Source organism: Hippocampus comes, unplaced genomic scaffold (assembly GCF_001891065.2).
Source record: "Hippocampus comes isolate QL1 unplaced genomic scaffold, H_comes_QL1_v1.1 scaffold68, whole genome shotgun sequence".
NCBI classification, from domain to species: domain Eukaryota; kingdom Metazoa; phylum Chordata; class Actinopteri; order Syngnathiformes; family Syngnathidae; genus Hippocampus; species Hippocampus comes.
Window position 1 is genome coordinate 4,363,775 of NW_017805625.1, and position 25,710 is coordinate 4,389,484.

The window sequence follows — 25,710 nt, forward strand, 5'->3', positions numbered from 1 at the left end:
CATACTCGCGCCTGATCAACCGTTGCCGGCCGCGCGTGAGCTTGCATTAATAGCCGTTTGTATTCGATGCCGCGTTTTGTTCTCTATTGTCCTCTTATTGCGTCCTTAAGACCAGCTAATGTTCTTAATAAGATGTCGGCTGTTGTGCGAGTGAAGTGCGTTTCCATTGTTTTGTACGTGTGGGACGGCCTCGCTAGTGACCTGATTAGTTTAACCTCCTTTGTTGCAAATAATTTATACATACGCTTTCATATGCAACAAGGACACTTTGTCCTTTGTTTTAATCCAATTCCAAACCCAAAATGGCATATTGTTGCAAGATGCCGCTGCAGAGATTGTGACCGAGAACCGAGAACCATTGATTGGGGTTCGGGTTGAGTTCCCTCTTGTTGTCATCTTACACTTTTATTTTTCATCGAAGAATATTCATCACAAGAATATTTATTTCTTCAATGAATTTTCCATCTTCATTCTCATAACATTATCCCTTTATTCCTTTTTCATGATCCACACACTATTTTACATGGGGATTGCACTTCTTTTCTTGTGCTCAAAGATTGTAAATGGCACTTAGGTGGAGTTTTCCTTCCGAGCGTTTACCTGTAAATACTTGTGATGACGTTGTAGGATTACCAAGACGGAGGCCTACCTAACAGGCTCCATCAGGTGTTTGGTTTCGCAAAGAAGTTTAAATATTTAGATGCTCCTTTTACCGTCTTGTAGGAACAAGTTGTGGTTATCCTTGTGTAAGGCAACGCTGCGTGTCTTGAATTTCAATGGAACGCGCCGTGCTTGACGTGAGTTTCATTTCATTTGAAATCATCCAAACTTTGAAGCTGCTTGGAACTCTGGAAGGTTCTTATGGTTGATCTCTACATCAACAGTGAAACAGTAGTTCATACAGCTGCTTAAATTAAATTTTCATCGTGTGTGTCTGTGTGTGTGTGTGTGTGTGTGTGTGTGTGTGTGTGTGTGTGTGTGTGTGTGTGTGTTCGCAAACAGCTGGACTGCTTTCATCACTTACTGCTATCATGTAATTATCTCAATCAAGCAGTACAGTAATTTGCTTTTCTGTGTGCGCAACTGGTGTAAATTTGTGTTGACTTGAAGGTGTGCGTGTGTGTGTGTGTGTGTGTGTGTGTGTGTGTGTGTGTGTTATGTGTGTGTGTTTTTTTTTGCTTTTACATGAGTCGAGAATGACCCGAGGCACCTGTAAAGCTACTTTTTTTTTTTCTAAACTGTGTAAGCTGTCAGTCACATTAGACCTGTTTGGAATGTGTGTAGCTGGAAGGAGGCAGTTGAGGGATGTGGGGGGGGGGGGGCTGACGAATTATAAATACATGCGGTTATTATTTCTTACGGTAAACCTGCATCAGATCTCAAGACTGCTATTGATACGATTATATGTTCGAATGTCCATTAATTTCTATACTGCTTTTCCTCTCAAGGATTGGATAAGAGGTGCGGTACACCCTGGGCTGGTCGCCAGCCACTTTCAGGGCACATAGCCACATCCAGACATCCATCCACGCATCTTTGGAAACATTCATTAATCATGTGATGCTGCATAATGTTATCTTAAACAGCATGAAAGCCCATTTGATGAGATGAAGCACTGCAACTCTGGAAAAGTGGCCTTCGCTGGGCCCCAAGTTCTTGTCCAGGTTGGTTGACACAGAGTCCTCCACAGCACCTTGCCGGGGCAGTAGAAGACTTGTGTCCCCCTTCTCCCCTTTTTGACATCATGTCTCCCTTTCCCATGTTCCTATCTGAGTCTATCTGACTCTCACCCCTATAACCTCCACTGTTCCCTCCCATCATTTCAAACTCCTCCGTCCCTCCCTCTCAGCCTCTCCCGTCTTTTTTGACTGTTGTGCACTCTCACCCCCTCCCTCCCCCTCGAGTCCCCCCCACACGCCATCCCCCAGCTACCCCTCCCTGGTCTGTGAAAGGAAGAATGCCTAAGAGAAATGCTTTGTTAAGCGCCCAGTTGTCATGGTGAACCCAGCAATGCCTGAAAAATTCCTGCTGGGTGGGGATGAGGGGTAAGGTCCCCTTTTGTGGGGCGAAGATGCGGGGGAGGGGTTGGCACATAAAGTTCTAAAGAGTAACTGTCCCCGTCTCCCTCTTTGGCAGTGAAGCATGTCAGGTTTTCTTTGGAGCTGCAGTACTCCGGGAGACGCTGACTTGTCCCGCCGGGTGCAGACATTTTTATAGGGCGTGCGGCGAGGTGGCCGACACCTGACCTCCGATATAAACCATCTCTCGTGATGTTTTTCTTTTTTTTTTCTTCCATAGTTTACACCTGCATGTGGCAGACTTCAGAAGCCTAAAAGCACCCGAGACATCTTGTTGATATAATGGTGCTGTTGTCTTTCTGATGCACTCAGAGGGTATCCCATTTCTTGCTCCTGGCTTTTTTTTTCTTCTCAGTAGCAGGACATCAGCATGTCTTTACACTTGACTGCGGTATGAGGGTCCTGCAGAGGAAGTGTAGGTTGCGTGTGTGTGCTTGTGTGTGTGTGTTAGAGGGGGCTGACATCATCTGGGAGACAGGAGTTGTTCGCGATTAGGATTGGTGCAGTGACGGGGTTAGGCCTTATTTATCAGGGTTGTCCCGCATTGTACTCATCCTCCTGGCAGACAATGGGAGTGGACTCTGTCGTCTGCAGTGGCAACTTTCTGTCTTTGTTTCCACTTGTTTGAATTTTATGGGGTAACTACTTACTGTAGTTTACAGTTTAATGGTGACACTACTCCCCTAATGAATCACTGATTGGCTTGGCATGGCACAGCCCTACTCACTATTATACAGGGTGCTTGTTTCATTTGATATACAGGTAGCTGCAAAGTGGGTACCCATTCCATAACTTTTGTCCAGATCATATATTTCTCGTATCCTCTCAGCATTCAGACTTCAGCTGAACTGAGTGGATATCACAGCCAGCGAACACTTCCAACATCCTGACTGTGACAGCATCTGATTATTTAACGGACTGTTACCTTCACGCTACATTGCTCCCATTTAGCATGGAACCAGATTGAGATTTCACAGTGACCTGGTTTCATATGCTCCGGCTACAGAGTGTAAACTGTCAACGTTAAACTGTTAGACGCGAGGTGTGACTGCGAGCTGCAGTGATCTCTGACATGCGGAAATTTGCAACTGTCTCACCAGGGCCTTGTATTGATAGTGACAGGAGGGCGTCACTGTAGTCAAACAGATGGTCCTCCCTGTGAGCCACTACACTGGTGTGATTGGGATTTCGCAGTTTGCTGGCAATGTGTGATTGATTGGATGCAGGTTGTAGTTTTCTCTTTGAGCAATGTTGTAAACCCAATTTTGGAATTAATCCTGGGCAAGAATTTTTTTTTAATTGTCTGAAAAGTTTTAAAGTTCCAAAAATCCAAAATTACATTGTTGGTTCTTGTGGGGAGGATAATGGTGTTGCATTTGGTCGCGTTCATGAGCTAAGCTGCTATGATGATCACGCTTTCCTTTTTTCATCTCGGTTATGGTTAGATACTATCTTTAGGGGCTTTACAAAAAACAACTATATGCTATACCAAATATAGCATGGTTCAGAGATATGTACATGAATAGTGCCTGAATTAAAAAAAAAGCCACAGGTATGAATGGGTAGGTATGAAATGTTTCTTTTGAGCTTAATGCTCACCACGATGTTCATGCTTTCCATTCGCTTTTATGGGACAGTCGCCCCTAGTAACATGGCCGCCTCGTGTGTACATGCATTGATTTTAATGGGAAAGTCGCCCCTAGTAACATGGCCGCCACGTGTGTACATGCATTGATTTTAATGGCAAAGTCGCCCCTAGTAACATGGCCGTCACGTGTGTACATGCAGTGATTTTAATGGGAAAGTCGCCCCAACTAACATGGCCACCCCTGTCAACACGGCCACCACAGTGGCATGCCTTTTAGCCACTGTTCTCTTACCCTCTTTTACTTGGGGTATGTTTGGAAATGAACTCCAGGGGTGCTCTGCTACACTCCAGACAATTCAAATACTCAAATGTTACGGCCTGTACTTGTACTCAGTCCGAAAGATGTGCGATTCATGCATTCCTACGGACTACTCGTTAGACAGCAAACAATTTGATCCTGAATTGCTTCAAAACTCAGTTAATCAGCGATCAATTCTGCACAATGGCCCAGTTTATCGGACAACTATTAAATGGATTATCTTCGCCTCTGTCTTGTGGCAAATATTTCAATTATCAAGTGACCATCGGTTGAAACGAATTGCTGCAATTCAATTGCATCATGCTCGGCTACATCTCTGCATGCAAATGTCTTGTCGCTATTGCGCTGACAGCAGTTTTGTTTGATATGCAAATGTTCTGATTGCGAGAGGTCACATTCCTTTCCTGAGCCGCCACGCTGGAAGGGGCGTGGCAATTTGTTGAGTCTGGTAATTTTTTTTAAATGCAGCAGGAAAGTGGTCAGTGCTCGTCAGGGGATAAACTGGAAGGCGCCACAGATGAGTACGAATGACCAAAACCAGTCATCTCAGGCGGGGGTTTGCACGTTGACTCCTCAGGGTTGAAATCCTTGGGTTGACATTGCGCTGCACAAGCTTGTGTCAGTATTGACTCGCCTTTCGCTGTTGTGTTTGTTGTTATCGCTGATCTTTGGCTTTTTTTTAAAATCAATCGACAGAGGCTTTATTTGTCTGCCGATAAAAACAAAAACAAGGTCAGTCACTAATTTGTAGTATTTCAACCTCTCTTTCCCCTGCACAAAGAGAGAATATGTATTCAGTTTTAATGGCAAATTATTTAGCAGCTTTAACATCGCTCAGATAGAGACAACAGCAAATCTGTTGCGTGGGAGTCGGAGCATGCTGTCTGCCTGCTCCCTCTCCTGGGGATAAAAGCTTTTTTTGTTTCACCTGAGCTGTTTGTGCACATCAACTTGTGAGTGGCTGCTGGCCAACAACAACTTCTAACAAAAGTGCTGCTTTGGCTCAGTTGTTGACAAATCTTTTCATCATTAGCACCTATGTTATTTCTAACCCCTTTAGCTGCATTGCGATATCAAACCATTCTTTCCCCGCACCAACCTCTTTGCTAAACTACACTCAAGGGAAACATCTCTTCCAGACTCGTTTTGCTTTTTGAACTTGTAATTTATCTAATCCATCAGCAATGTCATTTTTTCAAAAAAATCTGTGTTCAGTTGTGGCCCATTTGTTTGAATGATTATAATAACAAATACCTTTTAGCCAGTATGTCTACATGTAAACAGTTTCACCATATGGGTCATGTCAAAACAGTCACTACTTCTGTAATATGCATGCCAGGTCATTATTTAGTGACATAATTTTGACAGTGACATGTGACCTGAAATAAGTCTTTGGTGTTGTGACTGCTGAATCCAGTAGCAGTGTAAGAAATGTACTCACGACTAAAGACTTGTGTTCCAACATTATTTTTATCCTGACACACCTGACACACCACACGTGGCTATATTTTACAGTTTTTAACATGGCCAAACAAAAAAAAAAAAAACACCTTAATTCCTATTAAACAAGTTGGTACTGTCAAATTAAAACAGCCCTTCAGTTTCTTCTGTAGACAGCTTGACAACGAGACACAGACCTCTTGAAAATCTTCCACTCGTTTGATCTTTAACCTACATCTGCCCTCATTAGCGATAGTTCAGGGCAGAAATGTTCTCTCCCGCTCTTTGTTTTTAATTGAAACATCCGCTCGCCGGCTGCTGCTGCTGCTGCTCTGGGATTAACTCGGTCACACTGCTGCAGGCTCTCCGGTTAGCAGTCGCTGCTGCTTGTGCAAGGGTTGTGGTGAGCTGAAGCGTACACCTGACATCAGGCAAACGGGGCAAGCTACTCTGGATTGGGAACGGAACATATATGGAGACAGACAACGCTCACGCTCACATTCACACTGTTGCTGAGTCGGAGTCAGGTCACGAAAACTAAATACGAATTAAAATTATCAAACTATGTTCACTGCGGGATGGCCCCGGGGAAAATGTGGAACCCTCATCTGGATCTCTAAACAAGTGTACTGCCTAAAGCAACAACACTTGACCAGATTTACAGTTGGATAGTTCAGCTGGCCCTTTGCTGACAAGCCTCAGCACCTCTAAGCACTACTCACAAAGTAGCCATAAAAAACATCACGTTTCCTACCCGTTAAGTAATGTTGTGTCTGTAAAAGGACATAGAGCACTCCCACTAAGTAATACATATATCGCATTAGAGGCCGCTTCAAGTATTTGGTTGTTAATGAAATCAAAATGGCCCCAAAGGGACTGTTCTCTCAGGTCAACACTGTTGTGTGTCCGATTGCCGTGTGCGCCACGGATCTGTGATTTGGACGTACAATTGCCGAAAGAGTTTCACACTCAAACCACTCACTTGCTGTGTCCAAAGCAGTGAAAAATGGAAGAAAATAGATTTTGAAAGTGGGTCTGTGCCAGTTATTGTCCTAAAATGATATCGATGTTGTGGTATCAGAACATTTTTTTTGTCGACTGCAAATGTATAGAAATTTTTCGAAAAATGTGTATATATATATATATATATATATATATATACACACACACACACACACACACAATTTGTATCTGTAACGTGAGTGTATGTCTATCATTTCCATGAATACAACCATCCGCGAAAAACTAATATAGAGTCAAGCTTTCGATCATTGACATCTTCTTTGAGAGGGGGCCTTTTAAAGATGCCTGTGAGTTACTACGATGCGTGGTGGTTGCTGATGTCTCTTTCCGCCGCCATTTGGTCACAGTGCCTTTCTGCTCTTCATCCACCATGACTTGGTTGACATTTTCTGGGAATCCGCTGGGACACTGGACGGTAACTTTGTGGACTAATTAGGCTGGTCTCCCCGATTTCTTTTCTCTCGCTCGCTCTCTCACTGCCTGTCCCTCAGCAGGCAATTATCACGACCATTAAGCCCTCCTGAAGACTTAAATATAGTATTACCCGCAAGGATATATGTATTCATATACTACTGTGTAAAAGTCACATTTGTTGTTTTAGCAATGCTGCAATGAAAATGCTTTGTCCTCCGTAATTATCGATGTCAACATGAAGACTGCTTTGCAAAGAACTGTGTATAATCATGGCCCATCTGACCAGAACTTTAATCTTTCTTGTCATTGAGACATTTACAGTCAGCAACAAGCAAAATCTGTGATTTGACATCACAATCAAATAGTATAATTCGGTCAAGAACTCTATAAACAGGCAGCTTTGTCTTTTCCATAACTTAAATGTCAAATAACCACACCTGCTTACATATTTCGATGTGTGCATGAACACACGTATGCACACACTTGGTTCCGTGTACTGCCATGGGCCGTCCCAAAACCACACTGTGCGTTTAATCTTTTCCCTGGTGCCACTTTGTAGCCGAGAGGCTCCCAGAAGCCCACAAAGGTCCAAAGTGAAAGCAGCGTCACACTCCAGGTCTGGGATCTAAATGTCCCTCATTTGGCCCAAAAAGGCCCTGCTTCCCCCTCCCTCTTCCTGCGCGGAGAATCCTTCCATGGAGAATGACCCATTTGAAGGATGGTCTGCTTCCTTTCAGAGAAGATTCGCCTCGTGCTCACTTTCCCAGCGTTGCATCCACGCCTGGAGCTGTGCCCGAGCCCTCCATCCAAGAATGCGCGTTGGCAGAGGGCATAATTAAGGCCATGTCTGTCCTCATACTCGGGCGACCCTTTAAAAGCCCCTCTTTACTGAGAGCTGTTTATCGGGCTATACTGTCATTGCAGAAACGCGGCCATAATGAGCAATGTAGCTGCCAATTTAATATTGGTCGATTTTTTTGTGATGCGTTCCATGTGCCGTGCAGTATTGACATGTTCAATTGGTATAATTCATAACCAAATTGAGATTATTGTCATTATTATTTTATGCAGACGTTAGATTCAATTTGTTTAAAATATTTCTGTCGTTCGTTAGAATATTTGTTTGACGGAACTACTTGTTATCACGTCACGCGACTGGCAACATTGCGGAGAAGGAGTGAGCCGGACATGAGGCCAGCTCACGCCCGAAGCGATATCGTCTTTTTACCAAACCACAAACAAACAAATTAAGAGAAACAAAGAAACGCCTTTTTTGTATACTTTTCTTCTTCAATAAATAGAAAATCTAAAGAAGTCCTTGTCCTGTTGTCTGCGTTCAACACTCGTCGTTACGCTGGCCTCAAAGGTGCACCGAAATAGCACCGACAAGCACGAATGGATGAAACGGGTGAAAGCGGGCGCAGGCGATCAAACGTTTGCTATTTTGCTGAGTATCCTCGGTTATTTAATGTTTTGTGTTGTCACAATGTGACCTTGTGATAACTGGTGTTTCGATGTTTGGACGCTCACCGGCCGTAATGTTAGGATCCCTGGGCAGGCAAGAGCAAAAAACGAGAGCTGTACAAAAATTCAGTTAAAAAAAGTGTTCCCAGTTTTTGGGGAATGTGAAAAATAATAGCAAGCCATGTTTCGGCATTACCGCAATCATCAGTTGAACTTGTGTGTCTGTTGAAGGTCTTCATTCAGTGTTTTGTGGTTATACAGTATTTGTTCTTCTTTATGTGCAAGCATTTGTCTCATGTACACAGGTGTGTGTGTGTGTGTGTGCGCGCGTGGGAGTGTGTGCACGTACGCGTGTGTTGACAGTACAGTGTGAATTAGTCTCGCTTGTTTCTGTACTTCCTCCACTTGGGCCATGTATTATTGCTGTGTCGGAGGCTCTTGACTGAAAACAGAGGGATTAGAACCGTGTCGAACATGCTTCTGTTTTGCTTCCTCTTTGAGAACCCCCTCCTGCCCCTCTTCCTCCTCTTCTTCTTCGTCCTGCCTCTCCCTCTCGCCTGGCATCCTACTTTTTCAACTCGCCCGATGCCAGATGGTGATCTGGTAACTTTGGGAAGTTTTCTGTTTATTTGCGCGAGTTGTGCACACAGGTTCTCCCCTGTGGCCGGCGTCCAGGCTCCTCAAACAAAGCTGCCCATTGATTGTTTGGGAGTGGGGAAGGCGGTGGGCCTGTTTTCACCACACGTTTGAGTTGATTGAACTGGTTTTGTGTTTGCTGCCTGTGGACTTGAGGTAGGGCCTATTATGAAATTTCATCAAGATTAACTTGAACAATACAGTCAAAAATGACCTCTTTTTAGGAAGTAAAATATCAACATCTGGCGACTTCAACACAACACTACCCCAAAATCATGTCAACATCATACACCAAAAACTGGATTATATGATCTTTCCAAACTGTTTCTCAAAATTCATTCGAGTGATGCAAATAAATAAAAACACAAGCTGAAATTTACCTTTGTGGCACATCGCAAACGTTACACTTTTGGACATGACGGACTTGAAAAGACTGCACACCAGCGGTGAAAAGCAAACAATTGGAGTTATTGAAGGTGAACGTTTACACGATGTGGTATGGGGACAAGAGGAGACAAGACAAGTGATTGACCAAGGCTGAGAAACGCATCAACTGTTGAACTTGGAGACTTGGCATGTAAAATGAAGAAGCATTTCTGCTTCCGGACAAAGAAAGGAGGAATTTTGCACTCAATGCAAGCGTAAAATTCTTGATTAGGAGTTGGGATGTAATGAAAGGAAACATAAGCTTGTTCTTTCTTGGGCCTGGGGTACGTTATTATCATTTGTTGAAGGCATAGCGGGAGATAAACTCTTCTTTTGAACTGAGAATTTGAGGAAAGTGTTTCATAGAAGCGTCGTCCTATTGTAGGCAGTGTTCACACTTGGCAGGTGCGCTCGGGGCTTCAGCGCAATCGCTTCAACGGTGCGGTTCATTCGGTCAAGTGTGAACAATATCACTTGAAACCTGCTACTTAAGAGTTGGTCTCGTTTGTTTGCAAGTGAACTCTGGTTTGGCTTCATTTGCATGAGTGAACATAGACATGCGAGGGAGTGTTAATCCGCATTATTGTTTTGAAAACTTGAATTTCATCACACAGTCGGTCAAAAATGGTGCCCGGTTATTTTGTGCTTTTTAATGGCCAACTCTTGGAAATGACAGGGTGAAGGGGGACCACATGTGCGTTTTGGTCAAGGAAAACAATTTCTTCAACTTCATTTCATCAAAGATTCAAAAGCTTCGTCATTTCTAAAGTTGTGCACTCGATAGAGATGCGGTGCTAGCACCTTTTTCAGTACGCGTACAAGTATGTTCAATTGAGAGCTTGCCGATACGAAGTACCAATCCTTCATAGTGACATTGTCTTGTAATTATGATGATAATTATATTTTGTTTTAATCAAATATTGTTCAAAACACAAAATGTTATTAAAGATGGGATGTAAGATTCACTCAAATCGATAAATGTTGTCCTGTGACATCGATGCTATTCGTCAGACATTTTATTGTGTTCATTTTGTGCTGGCGTTAAGCTAGCGCTAGCTGATTTCTCCAACACAAAGCTGTGTGTTTGCTTAAATATATAATGTGTAGTTCTTTTTTTATTTGTGTTAGGGTTGCTGTAAACTTCAACTGGGTGCGTCAATAAATGGTTTGAAGCAAGCAAACGTTCTTTTTGAAGAACTGTTTGCGCTCTGCCAAACTACACAACATCCCAACTTCAGGGACAGATTAGTGCTGTTTTTTTTTTTTTCTTGGCTTTTGGCTCAGCATGAGACTTGATTTTTCAGTTGTGACATATTCACTAACAAACACATTATGTTGCTTTGTGTGTTTGTGTAGATGGCGTACACTCCGTGTCAGCCCAGTGCCTTCTTCAGGTCACAATCATCACAGATGAGATGTTGTCCAACAGCATCACGCTGAGGCTCGCCAACACCTCTCAGGAGCACTTCCTTTCCCTGCTGCTTACTCAGTTCCTGGACGGTGTGGCCCGCGTGCTCTCTGCAGCCCCCGAAGACGTCGTCATCTTTAACATTCAGGACGACACCGACGTCAGCGCCCGCATCCTCAACGTCAGCCTGTCCGTGGCCGTGCCAGGCGACGCCGCCCAGCGTCTTCCGGTGCTCGGCGAGCACGGAGAAGACGGTACCGGGAGAGGGGCCGAAGGCGGAGGGTCGGAGTTTTTCGGCTCCGAGGAGCTCCAGGAGAGGCTGTACCTGAACCGCAGTCTTCTGGCTCAGATCTCCTCCCAGGAAGTTCTGCCTTTTGATGACAACATTTGCCTGCGCGAGCCCTGTGAGAACTACATGAAGTGCGTGTCCGTGCTCAAGTTCGACAGCCTGGCCCCCTTCGTGGCATCCGACACCATCCTGTTCAGGCCCATCCACCCCATTGCCGGCCTGCGCTGCCGCTGTCCCGCCGGTTTCACGGGAGACTACTGCGAGACCGAGATCGACTTGTGCTACTCCAAACCCTGTGGCGTTCACGGTGTGTGTCGCAGCAGAGAGGGAGGCTTCACCTGCGAGTGCACGGACGACTACACAGGTGGGCCTCACACAGCTCTCTGTCAACCAGGAAATGGCTTTAGCGAAATAGAAATTTGAAATAGAATTCTCGTGTATCACTGGGGACGCATTCCGAACCCACTCGCGATAGGTGAATATAGAGCAGCGAGATAGCAGACTTTTAGAAAGCGTATTGTTGGCTTGTAACACTGTTCGGCTATTTTTTTTTTTTCCTGATGCAACTTATGTCTCAGCACGTCTATAAATAGGCAGTGTGTTCACCTGCAAAGGTATTCACCCCCCACACTTGAATGTTCATCCTGAGATGCGGCAGGAACTCTACATTGATTTGACAGCAATATGTCCTTGCTGATGAATGCATTGTGGTGACACACTAAAGGAACATACGACATGCCGCATGCAGTATGTTGCGACACAAGCTTCCATTTTCAGTGATGATGAAGGAGCGGAACTGTCGGCAGCAGAACTGCCGCAGGAATATTCAGTCCAAAAACGCTGACATTCTCAACTGTGTTAAAAGTGGCTCATTCATATTCATTTTGCAAAAAGAGAGACGCGCAAAATAAAATATGTTAATCAATATAGCATGAATATCATGGGGATTACGTCCCATCCTATTTATTGGAAGGTAAAGTAGGCCAAAAATGGACTTAAGTTTTGAAGCGGCATATTAATTGCTCTTAAGTACATAAAGGCTTTGTTTATTTGTTATTTCGGATTTGAATTCCATATTGTAAATATTCCGTCTACCAGTATTAAGTACGTTATTCACAATCAGACTATCAGTATATTATTGATGTATTCCTCAAATAGATGTATTCCTCAAATGTGTGTTCAGACCATGTCGGGACTGTCGTGGAGTGACTGGCGCGCCACAATTAATAAGATGAGCCTCTCTTATTGAAATTGTCTGTGACCACTCCCACAGCGTCACAGTTCTACCTCTCTCAGATCCGCCACCTTTGTGCAGAGTTGCGCCACGCCACAGATACTGTATACGCCGTTCACGGAAATACAGCCCCTTGTTTCAAAGAGTCACTTTGGTGCAAATTTCCACAAATAGAGTGGGGAAAAAATGGTGGAAACACTTATGATCTTGGGTGTCCAAGGGAGGCATTTTGCTGTCCGCTTCATGTTTTTTGTTGGCTCGTCCCATGTTCTAATAATATCATTAGACACATTCAAACTGTTACAAGAAAATGCTTTAAAAATTGTGTGCTATCTTTCGACATTTCACCCAAAAAAATAATAATGATAATTTGAATTATAGGGCACAATGTTTTTGGGAGATTTCAATTTTAACATAACATAGATTGAGATTAAAACGTTTTTGTTTTTTTGTTTTTTTAAAACACGCTGAGCTGCTTAGCATATGTTGAACTATACATATTGAAGTGTTTTTTGGTATTGTTCATACACGCAAGGTGACGAGGCCTACCTCCTCCTTTCATATTTCTCTATGTTGCCATGGGTGAAAAAAAGTTTGGACTCGATGATCGACTCTATTGCTCACTCCCCGACATTGAAGAGTCCATTTTCATGAGTGAACTCCGTTGCTAACCAGAACAGCAGAACATACTGAAATGCGTCAAACATTTGTCCCATGAACGAAACCTGACTGCTGTTGACTGATATTCTTAACATATTTCCTGCCCACCAATGCCCCCCCCTCCCCCTTACAAGAACACGCCATTCCATTATTCCAAATCCAACATTCCAACGTTTTATTTCAGGCGCTGCATTTTATAGCGCCACCTGAAATAGTGTCCGAATGTGTGGGCCCCATCACCAGGTTGAGTGGCACTTACATCTTCTCGTGCACGGTTGTGGGTGTCAGAGCTGAACTGCGGGCACTTTCAATGGGAATTGTCATGAGAGTGGGTGAAAGTGGGTGGATTTTCACTCCTTTCCCCTGTAAGCAGCAGACGGGTATTTTCACCAGTTAATGGGGAGGGCGGGGGGGGGGGGAATGTTGAAGGAGGGGTTCTGAATCTGTCATTCTGTCACAGTCACTCATGCAGGTTTTATTCGATGTGTTGTTTTTTTTTCTCCTCTCCCAACATTGTGTTGATCAAAGCGCTCGCATTGTGTGGTTCGCATGGCTCAGTGCTGCAATTAAAGCTGGATGAACAATCTGAGGAATAGTTCAGTGTTGGTGGTGGGTGCATGGATGTGTGAATGCGTGTGTGTGGTTTGGATCTGTTGGACCGTAGGCGTTTGCCAGATGGTAGTGATTGGGGGGGGGGGGGGGGGGGGGGGGGAGAAAATGTTGCCATCATTTTAAACACTCTTCAGAAGGACAGAGTGAAAGATTTTCATCCTCTGAGTTGTTTTGTAGTTGGCGATGACATGGGTAATCACCTTGCATAATGAAAATAAAAGCAACTACAATCACAGGACTGTTGAAATTACAACTTCAAATGTTAATAAGATTCAATGCTAAAATTCAGCATTTAAAAAGAAAAGGAAGTTGAAGTTTTTCAGTTGTGGTGTTATTATTGTGACTGAACTGTATTATGCAGTGGTGTAAAAGTTCAGTGCAATGTAGCGGTGATTAAAATTGTTTGTGTGATTTATCAATATCCAAAGATTTGAAATGAAACATTTCAAGAGGGTATAAGTGATTTTTTTTTTTTTATTAATCATTTTATTGGTTGAGATAATTGACAGAATAATCAGTTCTAAAATCAGTCAATACCCGCCGCCCTGAAGTGATGTGTTTTGCTGAGGTCTGCAAAAGTGTTAATGTATTCCAAAAAAAAATGATACTCGTGAGAAGTCAGCGTTCTTGTTGGGAACAAGTAACGACAACATTCAAAAACTTGCAGAGAGGCAAGTGTGAATTTGCAATCGTGGAAAGTCTTCATTTGAATCACGATCATGCAACCCAGTGAACCGACAAGAACACAGCGAGTTGTGAGAGAACACCCCTCCCCTCCTCCCCCGCCCCTCTCCCTACTTTCTTCACAGCGTTCTGGCACCCCGCTTGTGCTTGTCATGCAGCTTGCATTCATACTTTCATCCAAAATTCATTTTCCGGCTTTGAATGTATTTCGGAACAAATCTTGTTTTCAAATGCAGATGACACTGCTGCCAAACAATAACAACCACTTCAGTGTATTCTGAGAGAAGATTACAAAAACGTGTCTCATCCTGGTTGACAATTCAAGATGGTGGATTAGAAGATACAAGCAAAATTAACATGATTATTATTTTTTTTCCTAATGCTGACTTTCTACGTCACAGATTTTCACCGATTGCACATTATTGCTTGTTCGCAGGAGGGCCAAAGGTGCCTCATAGCGATCATGTCCCAATCAGGAGCTGCGCATCCTCACGCTGACCTCATTGTAGCTCTCAAGTGTGGAATTAAAAGTTGAGCTCGGTGCTTCTTGGAGAGGGTCATCAGTGCTCCTGCTACCTTGCAACCTGACGACGCCCCACTCGCGTTTACGTCTCTGAGGAAATCTCCTCTAGCGCGTCTTTATCTCATTAAGGCAAACCTGGTAACGCATTACCAGAGGTGGGATTATGTCACATATGTGTGAGTTGGAAACTTCAATTTTCAAAATGATTGTGGCAAAAATCAAGCGACTGGAGTCGAATTGTGACTTTGCTGAAGCAAGTCGTAAATCAAGTCATAATCTGAATGCTTCAGGAGGTGGCTTCAAAAACCACATGTCCAAATATGGTCAATTTTAAAATGTTGTCACAAATCCATTCTGTTGGTCTGTCCACAAAGCAGCTGATATATTTCATATTGATAATCAATTTTAAGTGTGGGAACTAACATGAGAACAACTCTATTCACTTTCTTGGACAAAACGCCATTTTTTTTTCACTCCGCGGGAGTCATCCGATATTTTGTCGCCTCAAGTCTGGATGCTTTTCGGTCAAAACTGTTAAAGCTGTCATGATTAAGTGCAGAAGGAAGCGCATCAGACTGCAGTTTTTTTTTTTTGTTTTTTTTTCGAAAAGTAGTGAGTCCAAGTTATAGTCAAGTCAAGTATTTTATCAATTTGAACCAAGCAAGTCCTCTGCATTTTTTTTTTTTGGGAGGGCCTGAGCACACCCTCAGAGTTGTCTAATATTTTCTGCTGCCCTTGAATTTATTCTGCTTAACTACTGACTCCCGTTTGTCAATGTTTGTGACTTTGCGATGCGTTGGGGAATAACAAAATGACTTTTTTTTTTAATCCATAATTTAACAGAGACTCATATTCCAATTGCATTGATCATTTATGCAAGCATGAAGTAAACATTAAAGGGCGCAATTTGCCGCTTTAATGATTTATGCCGGCAGCTAACGCTCGCACGCGGTCCCTGCTTATAGTGACTTGTTTGAATTATTAATCAGGAGATTGGGGGGGGAGCATTTGTCACTCTGAGCTCTGCACCCTGGTGTCGCACTCACCTGGCAACGTCGGTGCGGCAGCTTAGCAGCGCGGGGACGCTTGGAAGAGTGTAGACGTCCCATAAGGGGCTTCGACTCACCTGCACCCCTAGCGAGTACAAACGGTTTCGATCATAGATGGATTGAAGGGAAGCAGTTGTTTGAAGCCAGAGTAGAATATGTCGGTCTCTTCCAGCATCGCGTGGGCTTACCCCCCGACTGACTTGAACGCACACCCCAGCAGCTCTTAAGCAAACTTTTCGTGGAGCATGATTTATGATCCCAAATGAAAGGTGAGTGTATGTTGAAGATGTGGGCGGCCAGTGTTTCACTCGCTGCGCGACTCTCCAACTTTGACGCACATTCCAGCGCAGGAAAAGGGAGCTGCGACGCTTGATTGAAAGCTCAGTGGAAAATGTCGGGAAATAAGCACAGAAGACATGCTGATGATGAATACGCACACTGTTAGGCGCTGTATCAATAATATGATCATCTTACACATTTGGGAAATACATATTGTCATTGTCATTAATATTATTATTCTGATTATTTCATTTTCTCTTTGTCTCAGGTGAGCGTTGTGAGCTGTCGTCACGCTCCGGCCGTTGTGCTGCGGGAGTCTGCAAGAATACCGGCGTGTGCGTGAACCTCCTGGTGGGCGGGTTCAAGTGCGAATGTCCGTCGGGCGGCTACGAGAAGCCTTACTGCGAGATGACCACCCGCAACTTCCCCCCAAACTCCTTCCTCACCTTTAAGGGTCTCCGCCAACGCTTCCATTTCACCGTTTCGCTCACGTAAGCTGCGTTATTCGCATCACGTATTGATAGCACCTGTTTTGCCCGCCAGACTAGCGTTAGTGGGAGTCACGTGACCCAATTAGAGGAGGCTCGCTGAAGAAATTTCGCTGGGAGTTGGAACGGGACTCCGATGCAACATAGATTTATTTGTATTTGCACCCCCTAGTGGTAATAGAAAGAATCACTGAATTAAATGTTAAAAACTGTAAATAATGTGACAGCGGCTTGAACGTTTTCTCTATCCAGTCCAGTACATTTGTTAAGTACAGTTCACTTGTGTGTGACTATTTGTGTATATTAATTATATCATCATCACCTGCAAAACTCCTGTTCCGCATATCAACCGCATTACCTGTATCATCTACTCGATATCACTTGTACTGTCTGTCTCACCTCCATTGCTCTTTGCGCAGTGTGACTCAGTGCTCATCCACCTCCACACACCTCTCAGGATATCGTTGAACATCAGGCCTTTTCTGTGGAGCCGCTGCAGTGTCACATTCTACCTAAAAATAAATGCGGAGCCGCGGCGAACCAATCGAGCGCATGACATCTGCGGACTTGCTTTTATGGCTAGTGGAAAAAGGGAAAAGTGTATTTTTGTGGAGGCGAGATCCTGCAATCAATGTAGAGGTGACATTTAATGCAGTATCTATAGTTTGTAGCAATTTTTTTTTTTTTTTGCCTCGAAAGTTGCCAGTTGATGAGCAGAAAATTCATCTTTCATCTAATGGAATGGGCGATAGAAGCGTTTTGAAAGCCAAACGCGACAGATGTTGCCAAGTATCTCAGATGGCATCAGAGGGAATGTGACAACTACCATGCTTACATCACCGCTTCACCTGCCTGACAGGGGGTTGACCCTCACAATGCCCGTAGTTGAAAATAATATCCCCCTTGTGATCCTTCTGGGCCCAACACTCCTTTAAGCCCAGCTCAGATGACCATCTTTTTTTTTTTTTTTTTACGATGGAGAACTGCCCTGACCAGTTTGCAAAGTGTTTTACTTTTCAGTGGCAGATCACAGAAGTAGCGACGTCAAAGGTGCCGATACTCAGAGCCTGAGGCAATTGCAGGAGAACAAGTAATGCTCGCCACTACTCCAATGTGCAAAATAACGTTTGTACATATGGATAAGAATTATACAATAATGGGAAAATGTCTTAAAATAAACCCGCTAGTGACCTTATATTAGCACAGTTATTTCAAAACAATCCATCCAGTGTTTGTGGAATGTTCAGATGTACAGTGTCGCCTACAGCGCAGTTTAGTATTACGTACAGTACACATGCCCCAATGAGTAAAGGTTCCTTCTTTATTCTTCCTCAGTGCACACGTCATCTGCATTGTAGCATGTTGGCATCGCGTGACATGGTTCCCCACATAAGGGCAGACTGGTTGTTTTTTTTACTGATGAGTGCCTAATGCGACACAAAGTGATGTGCGTGGTTACTTCCAGCTGATTACTTTCATAGTTCCGAGGGCCCTTGGGGGTTAGGGGGCGGGGTAGGAGGGGTCAAGGTAGTGGAGCCTTTTAAATTGACACGACAAAGACGAAGAAAGGGTTGCCGAGTGAGAGAATCCGAATATTATTTTAGATGGCTTTTTGTGATTTTATGAGGTCGTTTTCTGAATTCTGTCCACTGTCGTTTTTAATCGCCATCCTCTCTCCTCCAAGGTTATGATTGAGCTTTTCTGGATAAGCAGGCCGACATTGTCGTGCCCCGCGGCTCCCCTCCCCTTAAACAACGCTGCGCCATTAGCATCACATACATGTGGGGTTGGCGGCAATCGGGCTACAAGTACAAGAGGGGGTAGGCAGCTGCTCATGTCGTCTGAGCGCCGCCATTGAAAGTGGGAGTTGCGAAAGACGTCTGAAGAAGACGACGGGAGCTGCATTAGGGATCAGAACGCGAATGTCGTCTTTGAGCAAAACGCCAAACCGCCGCCAACCTTAGCTCAAGACATGCTGGCCGTTTTATTTATTTATTTTTTTGCCTTTACGGCGGGGTTTGCCAATTTTAAAATAGGTAATAGCTGATATCAATCAGCATAAATTTAGCCTTGAATTGTTGAATTTGTTGTTGTCAAGTTTGTTTGCCCTTCACGCCTTCGTTCTAGCTCGGGGGTGTCAAACTCATTTTTGTCGTGGGCCGCATTGCAATTAAGTTTTCTTGTTGAGGGCCATTATGTCTTTGAACCCAAACAAATTTACGATCGCCTCAGATTACATAAACACAACAAATTGGAAAAACAACTTTTTAAATCACAGGACAATGGCAAGTGTTAGTTCAAATATTAAAAGATCTATTTTGAAAGGGGATTGATAAAGAGAAAAAAAATGCTTGCAATCTCAATGTTTTTAAAAGTAAAGACTATTTGCAATTTTGAACCTGTAGTTGATGCACATAATTTGCTTTTGAAGGCCACATAAAATGAGGTGGCGGCTTGGATCTGCCCCCCCCCCCCGGGCCTTGAGTTTGACACCCATGTTCTAGATGTACCGTCTGAGTGCTCTAGCTACAAACATCTGCTCAATAATCTGCTGAAACTGACTTCCTCCTTCCCGCTTCTCCCTCCGTACGCTAATGATGCACCCCCCCCCCCCCCCCCCCCCCCCCCCCCGCGCAACCCCGATCCTCCAACTCACTCACCGCCACGTCCAACCCACTCAGCTCCTTTGACGTCGGCCTAGATTTTCTTACCTCTGCGTTGTTTAATGCGCCCATCGTTATTCATGGCACACTTCCTTTATGTGTCTTGGGCGAGAGCTCTGCTGTAAAATTTTCCCGCTAATCTCGTCACTTGGTATCAGTTATTTGTAATGCGCCCCATCATCTCTATCGAAGCGCCAATCTTGATCAGCATCATGCGAGAGGGGAAGGGGCAGAACTTGCACGTCGAATTTTATGAAGTATTCTGACCGTGGTTGTAGTTAGCAGTGGTGTGGAATTTTGAAGTAGAGAATAAAAGATTACTTCAATTACGCCAATGAACACTTTTAACAACAATTGTAAGACATTGATGACCTAGCAATTCCGTTTTTTTAATTGTATTTATTTTTTTGGTGCTAGATTTGCCACGAAAGAGCCCAACGGTTTATTGCTGTACAACGGCCGCTTCAATGAGAAACACGACTTCATTGCCATGGAAATCATCAATGAACAGATTCAAGTCACTTTTTCTGCAGGTAACATTCAATTCTTCTGCAGACCTGCAAAAACTTTTACGCTGCTCACAAAATGTTTGGATTATTGGACTTTTAGTGAAAGTTTCAGGATGAAACTAACTTGAACCTCGACGGGTGAACTTAATTGGACCTTCTAAGAAACATTTACAATGGTCCGAATATCCCCAAGTTTTTGTGAGTATCCACTCATTATTGATCTTTTTTCCACAGGTGAAACAAAGACCACCGTTTCACCTTTTATTGTTGGCGGGGTGAGCGACGGTCAGTGGCATGTGGTGGAGGTCCACTACTACAACAAGGTATGGTCTGATTTGTCTAACTTCGCTCCTTTTAGTTATTGCACGACGCAGAGTTGACATAAGACGGAACATAAGACGGAACACAGACCGAAGTAAACAAATCCCGGATTATCAAAATGTCTGTCAGACGGGTCTGATTCCGTGAAACGTTCCATAAAAAAAAGTGGCAAGCCTTGCCAGTAAGATGCTCGAACAAGTACAGCGGGAGTGAAGCGACTGTGTTGGTCCGTCCCGTCAGGGTCACCAAACAATGGCTGCTGACATGATGCTAATCTGGAAAGCTGCCAAGGGATTTAGTTGGTTTAATTGTGAGGGTGGTGGGTATTATTTTTTGCAGACCCGCTCAGATTGAAGATGTTGTGACTAGCGCACTTCTCCATACCAACAAGTCAACATCTCAATCAGTGAGGAATGTACAGACCTGTTGTCTGTCTTTGCTGTCCCAGACGGAATGTCACATTTTAGGCCATTGAGGAAGCCACTTTGCATTATAAAGCTGTCCCCCCCCCCACCCACCCACACACACACACACACACACACCCTGCAGTTTACATTTTCTATTCAATGTCCATGATAGCACGGCTGTGCCCACAAAAGTGATGAAGGGGGTGGGAAAGCTTGTCCTTTTGCCAGCAACCCATTATGGACTCTTTAGTCCACTAGTTACAAAAGCTGAAAATTGTTACACCATATCAGCATTCCCATGTCCTTATATAATCGTTTTGTAAAAGTCTGTAACGCTCTATGGTCACAAGTTTTTGGACGTCTCAACATTCAACACACAGGAAGTGAAGGTGGAAGAAAATATCGTTAGCCTAATAGTTATAAGTGAACTATTTTCAAAAAACAAGACATTTTAATTGTTCTGTCTGTCACTCTATGTTGATGTCATAGATAGATGAACAAAGACATTGTTTGATTAATTAATATAGATGTTCTGAAATGTGATCATTCCCTACGGCTCACCTGACTAACTTTAAGCCCACGTTAAAGTTACAAAGCACGGTAGTTGAGGATTACTTAAATACTGGATCTTGCTTCCTGCACTCGGAGCAGAAAAGTAAATGTCTCTTAACTGTTCCTGCAAAGTATTAATCATTTCCCATAATGTCTTATGGAGAAGAAAAATTAAGATTGATTCCCTGACTTACGCACAACTAAACATCACCCAATAGCTTCACCTCTGACCAACACTCCCTCGCCCGGCGACTGGCTGAGGTATAAGCGTGGCTCCTCCCACTGGAGGTACCCCACGGTGACCCATCCCTATCAGCAGGGGGTGGGGCCCAAGTGTCGGGGAGGGCTGCGTTTGAGATTGAAATGTGGCTTTCATGGCAGCGAGGGCTGTGGAGAATGGCAATGACCGCAGCCTTTGTGCGTGGTTCTGCTTCCTTTGGGTCCATGGGCAGTGAATGATGCGGCCCCGGGGAAGGTTCCTCACTCTGTGTTCTCGGGAGAGCAGGAGAGCAGCGGAAGAAAAGCGACGAGAAGTATTGACTCGGGCTTTGAACGGCGACACTGCGCTTCAGGGGCTAGCTCTCTTGTTGCTATGGTTTTTCCAGTCAATCTTAGATCACATATGCGCGTGTGACTTCTCTCATGCTCCTTTTGCTCACCTCCCACCCCCCCTTTTTTTTAAATTTTTTTTTTTTAAGAAACTCATATTCCCATAATCCTCCTGTCATGGGCAGCCAATGTCAGACTTGAGCAAATATGTACATTCCAATCAGTGCTGACAGGATGGGCCTTTGTGTGGCCGAATGTCATCCTGACAGTCAGTCATTATTGGCGAGTCAACAGCCGTGACTGATGACAGCAGAGGTCAGCGAGGGAGCGTCCAATCTGGAGCGCTGCCTGTTCCGGACCTTTCACAAGAGACGGGAGGTGGGGTGAGGGCAACACCGTGGATGACAAAAAAAAAAAAAAGAGCATGTCGGATGATTTGATCACCGGCCGATTCAAACGGCTTGTTTGCCTTTTTCATCATCGACAAATTTGTAACACACTGGCCGGGGCTGCTGAAAAAAAAAAAAATAAAGAACCAGTTGACTTAACAAGCTCAGGATGAATGGCTTTGACTTGAAAGGACTCAATGTATGAAGACATTTTGGAAGTGAAACAGACCCACTAGCCATTAGCACAGTCCAATGACTTCCCACACAAAAGATAATGTATCTAAAAAAAAACCACATCCTCTTTCCCAAACAGAATGATGCTTCATTTTGACTGACATTGTAAAAGTGGTATTATTTAAAACAGTCACCGTATTATTCTCATATCCGCCCAAAGTCAGCTGAAATAGGCCTCAGTGCACAAGTGATCCTCATGAGGACAACCGCGAGAGAAAATGGATGGATAGATGTGCTTGATTCCACGCCTGAGAAAACAAGTCTTTCATCAAAAGCGTTAATGTATCTGAAACAAGAAACGGCGGCCCATATATTACTGTACATGTGCTTTTTCACGTCCCTGTAAGCTGCATTCATTCCACAGAGAAGAGGCATCCAAAGGCATCGCTAGCTAGCTAGCTAGCTAGCTATGTCATAATTGCCCCGGATAACCAGGGACTGTGAAGAAACACTTTTCTATATGAATACACACCTCTGATTAAAATTTGCTGTTGACTAGTGTTCTCTTCAAACATATTTTCCAAAAGAAATCTCTGAAGTCACAATACTCAGTCTTGAACATGTTTTGTTTGTTTGTTTCAGAAGTTTTATTGCTGTGCTTGGAAACCACCCTCTAGTTAAATGTGGTCTACAACTGTACTCACAAATAGGGGTAGACCACAAGTCAATTTCCGTGCCCAATGATACAATTTACACACATGTAACACATTGGCAAACACATGCTTAACATTTTGACGGAAAAAAGAAAATAGCACTGGGACACGAACAGAGCCTGCTAAGAGAATGGAATATTTTGGTTGCGGTATTTAGCGGCATAAAAGGGGCAACATTAAAAACAGTTCTGAATATGAATACTTCACCACTCCAAATTACAACAACTATTATCATCACACACAATACAGCGTGGAACACCACCACGGTCGAGCTAAACTTATTTGCACTAGCACTACATCCTACAGTTTAAGAAACCAACTTCGTGCAAAAAGCAGTAGTTTTGTAATACAGAACTCATGTTATTCATGTGCTAGCGCAGTGGATAATGGTTAGCATGTCAACCTCAAAGTTCTGGGGCTCTGGGTTTTTAAATCTTGGCTCTGGCCTTCCTCTGTGGTTTTTGTCATACACTAAACAACTCTTTAAACATGTGAATTGAGTATGAGGCTATTTTATTAATATGGCAGCACGGTATCGGGTTATTATATCTTGTTCACATGCGAGAAGTTCTGGGAAGGAAAGGCAGCTTCATTTATATAGCGAATCTCATACACATATCTGTTTCACATAAATAAAAGTACAACATTTACATTCAAAATAATTGTTAAAAAAAAAGTAAAAGTGAAGAAATAAACAAGCACACGTACACAAGAATTTAAAACGGTAAAAAGCAAAGCCAAGTAAAGAAAATAAAAAGCAGCTTGATAAAATTACAAATGGAACATAAAGCTCAAGAACAAGATTTTGGAAAAATATTTTTTGAAATATTTTAAAAGAACTTAATCATCGGTATGGGGGTAGCATAGTTTTATTTATTTTTTTTAATGTATTTATTCATTTGTACAGGAACTTTGTTCATAAACCGATTTGTGAGGCTCCCTTGTTTTGTGAAATTTAAGAAATAAAAAGGCAGACCATCTAAAAAAAAAAAAAAGTACTTATATACCTTGGTCAAACATGAGACACCAGCAAATAGCGAGATGATAGCTCGTATTCGAGAGAAGTCACTGAGTGATGAAGTCGATCTATTTTGGTTCCAGTAAGACAATCACAACAAGACAATTGCGTCCATTCACAAGCTGCCAGTACCGAGCGAGTTCAAACCACTTGGACGTCTCATCTCTGCGTATGAGATGGGCTAAGTCCTGCTAAATCCTGTCTGACCAGCTGACAAAGCAGCGCCGCGTACACTCCTGCGGACCGACCGGTCGGTCAGCTGCGCTGCGGGGGTGGAGGGGGGGGGGGGTGACGGGAGGGGCGTTATTAGGCGGGCTTGGTCATTTCTTTGCTCAATGTTTGCAGCAGCAGCTTGAACCCATGCTTAGAGTTAAAATGAGCTTGGCGTGACCTCAGAGAAACTGCCCAGTTTGAAAAGAGTTCGTGACCTTTATTGATAGGATCGTCATTCTTGGCCCCCGCAGACCACACCCCCTCCACCCTCTTGCTTTTTTTTTTTGTCCCCAAACTCCGCCTCCCCACAATTGGCTTCTCAGACAATGAAGACGACCCTTTGTTGACAGGGATGATGTCCTGCTGAGGGTCGACCATTTGTGCGTGTGCGCGTGATCTCGCCATACGCTGCCGTTAGCTGTTGTATGAATTATCGAAACGCACAACAGCAGCTGGGATAAGCAGATTTTTGGGAGCAGAGCGACAAGCCGAAAAAGGCTCAAGGCAAAAGATCATGTGGCTGATCTTTCCCAGTTTCAAAGCTGCGCCGTCGTCTAAGCTGCCTCAAAAAGCTGTGTGGAGCTTTGCACTGGCTGGAATCACTGCTGATTTACCAAATAATCTTTGCCACAATGCGGCAGAACAATACAATATTTTCTTAACGCCACTGCTATTTAGGATTGCTTCGTAACCAAAAATACTGCAGTGTCTTAAAATAGCCGTGCGAGTCTACTTGTGCTTCCGTTTATACTTTAATCTGTCAATCTGAACAAGCTATTTTCCACTAGGTTGACGGACACAAGGTTTTGCATGAACAAAGAACAAATCAGAAAGGAGCCACAGATATTAGAAAGTACTGTACACAATTGTTAATGTGCTTAAAATAAACTTTTAAAATATGATTACGGTATTATTGGGGTTTGAATTGGACTGATAACTGTTCTTATTATTCGGCAGTCTCGTGTACCTGTAAAGGTCTCCAAAATATTTCAAATATCAGAGGACAGGTAACTCAGAACTCTTGTACGTATCTCAAAAAATGTTTCCCCTTTGAAATGAATGGAAATGCCATTAATCTGTTCTCGTCTCCCTAAAAAACATTTTGGAATGTGTTTTTTAACAAGGAAAATAGCTCCCTATAATATTTTGTAAAGAATTCTGTAAAAAATTAAGCAATATCTTGAGATAATTTTTGTTTTCCGTGTTTCTCAAAGCCCATTGTAAACCAGGCCGGCCTGCCACAGGGTCCCTCCGACCAGAAGGTGGTGGTGGTGACTGTGGACAACTGCGACAACCCTGTGGCTCTGAGATTCGGTCACGTGATTGGAAACTACACCTGCTCCGCACAGGGAAGCCAATCGGGGAGCAAAAAGTGAGAATAAATCAATACAATTTCCTGCAGTGGTGGTGTAAATAAAGTTCTTGCAGCGGCATCTTCTCACGACTTTTATTATTCACTTCCATAATTTAGCACACAACTTTCTTTGCAGTGTGCTCATTAGGAGTAAACTCCTGAAATGAAGTTCCACATCTCCAGGGTGTTACATTTTTCCACGATGTTTACTACTTTGCTGGTTTTATCTGCAGG

General features: G+C 43.6%; 1 protein-coding gene across 1 annotated transcript in view; it reads left to right on the forward strand.

Annotated features, from left to right (window-relative positions):
* celsr2 (cadherin, EGF LAG seven-pass G-type receptor 2) overlaps positions 1-25,710 on the forward strand; it is a 47,280-nt gene that overhangs the window by 7,945 nt on the left and 13,625 nt on the right. Inside the window, exons 2-6 of the mRNA XM_019881115.1 lie at positions 10,745-11,449; positions 16,395-16,617; positions 19,695-19,810; positions 20,021-20,109; positions 25,337-25,494. Of these exons, the coding sequence (XP_019736674.1) occupies positions 10,745-11,449; positions 16,395-16,617; positions 19,695-19,810; positions 20,021-20,109; positions 25,337-25,494 (1,291 nt within the window). The remainder of the gene's footprint in view (positions 1-10,744; positions 11,450-16,394; positions 16,618-19,694; positions 19,811-20,020; positions 20,110-25,336; positions 25,495-25,710) is intronic.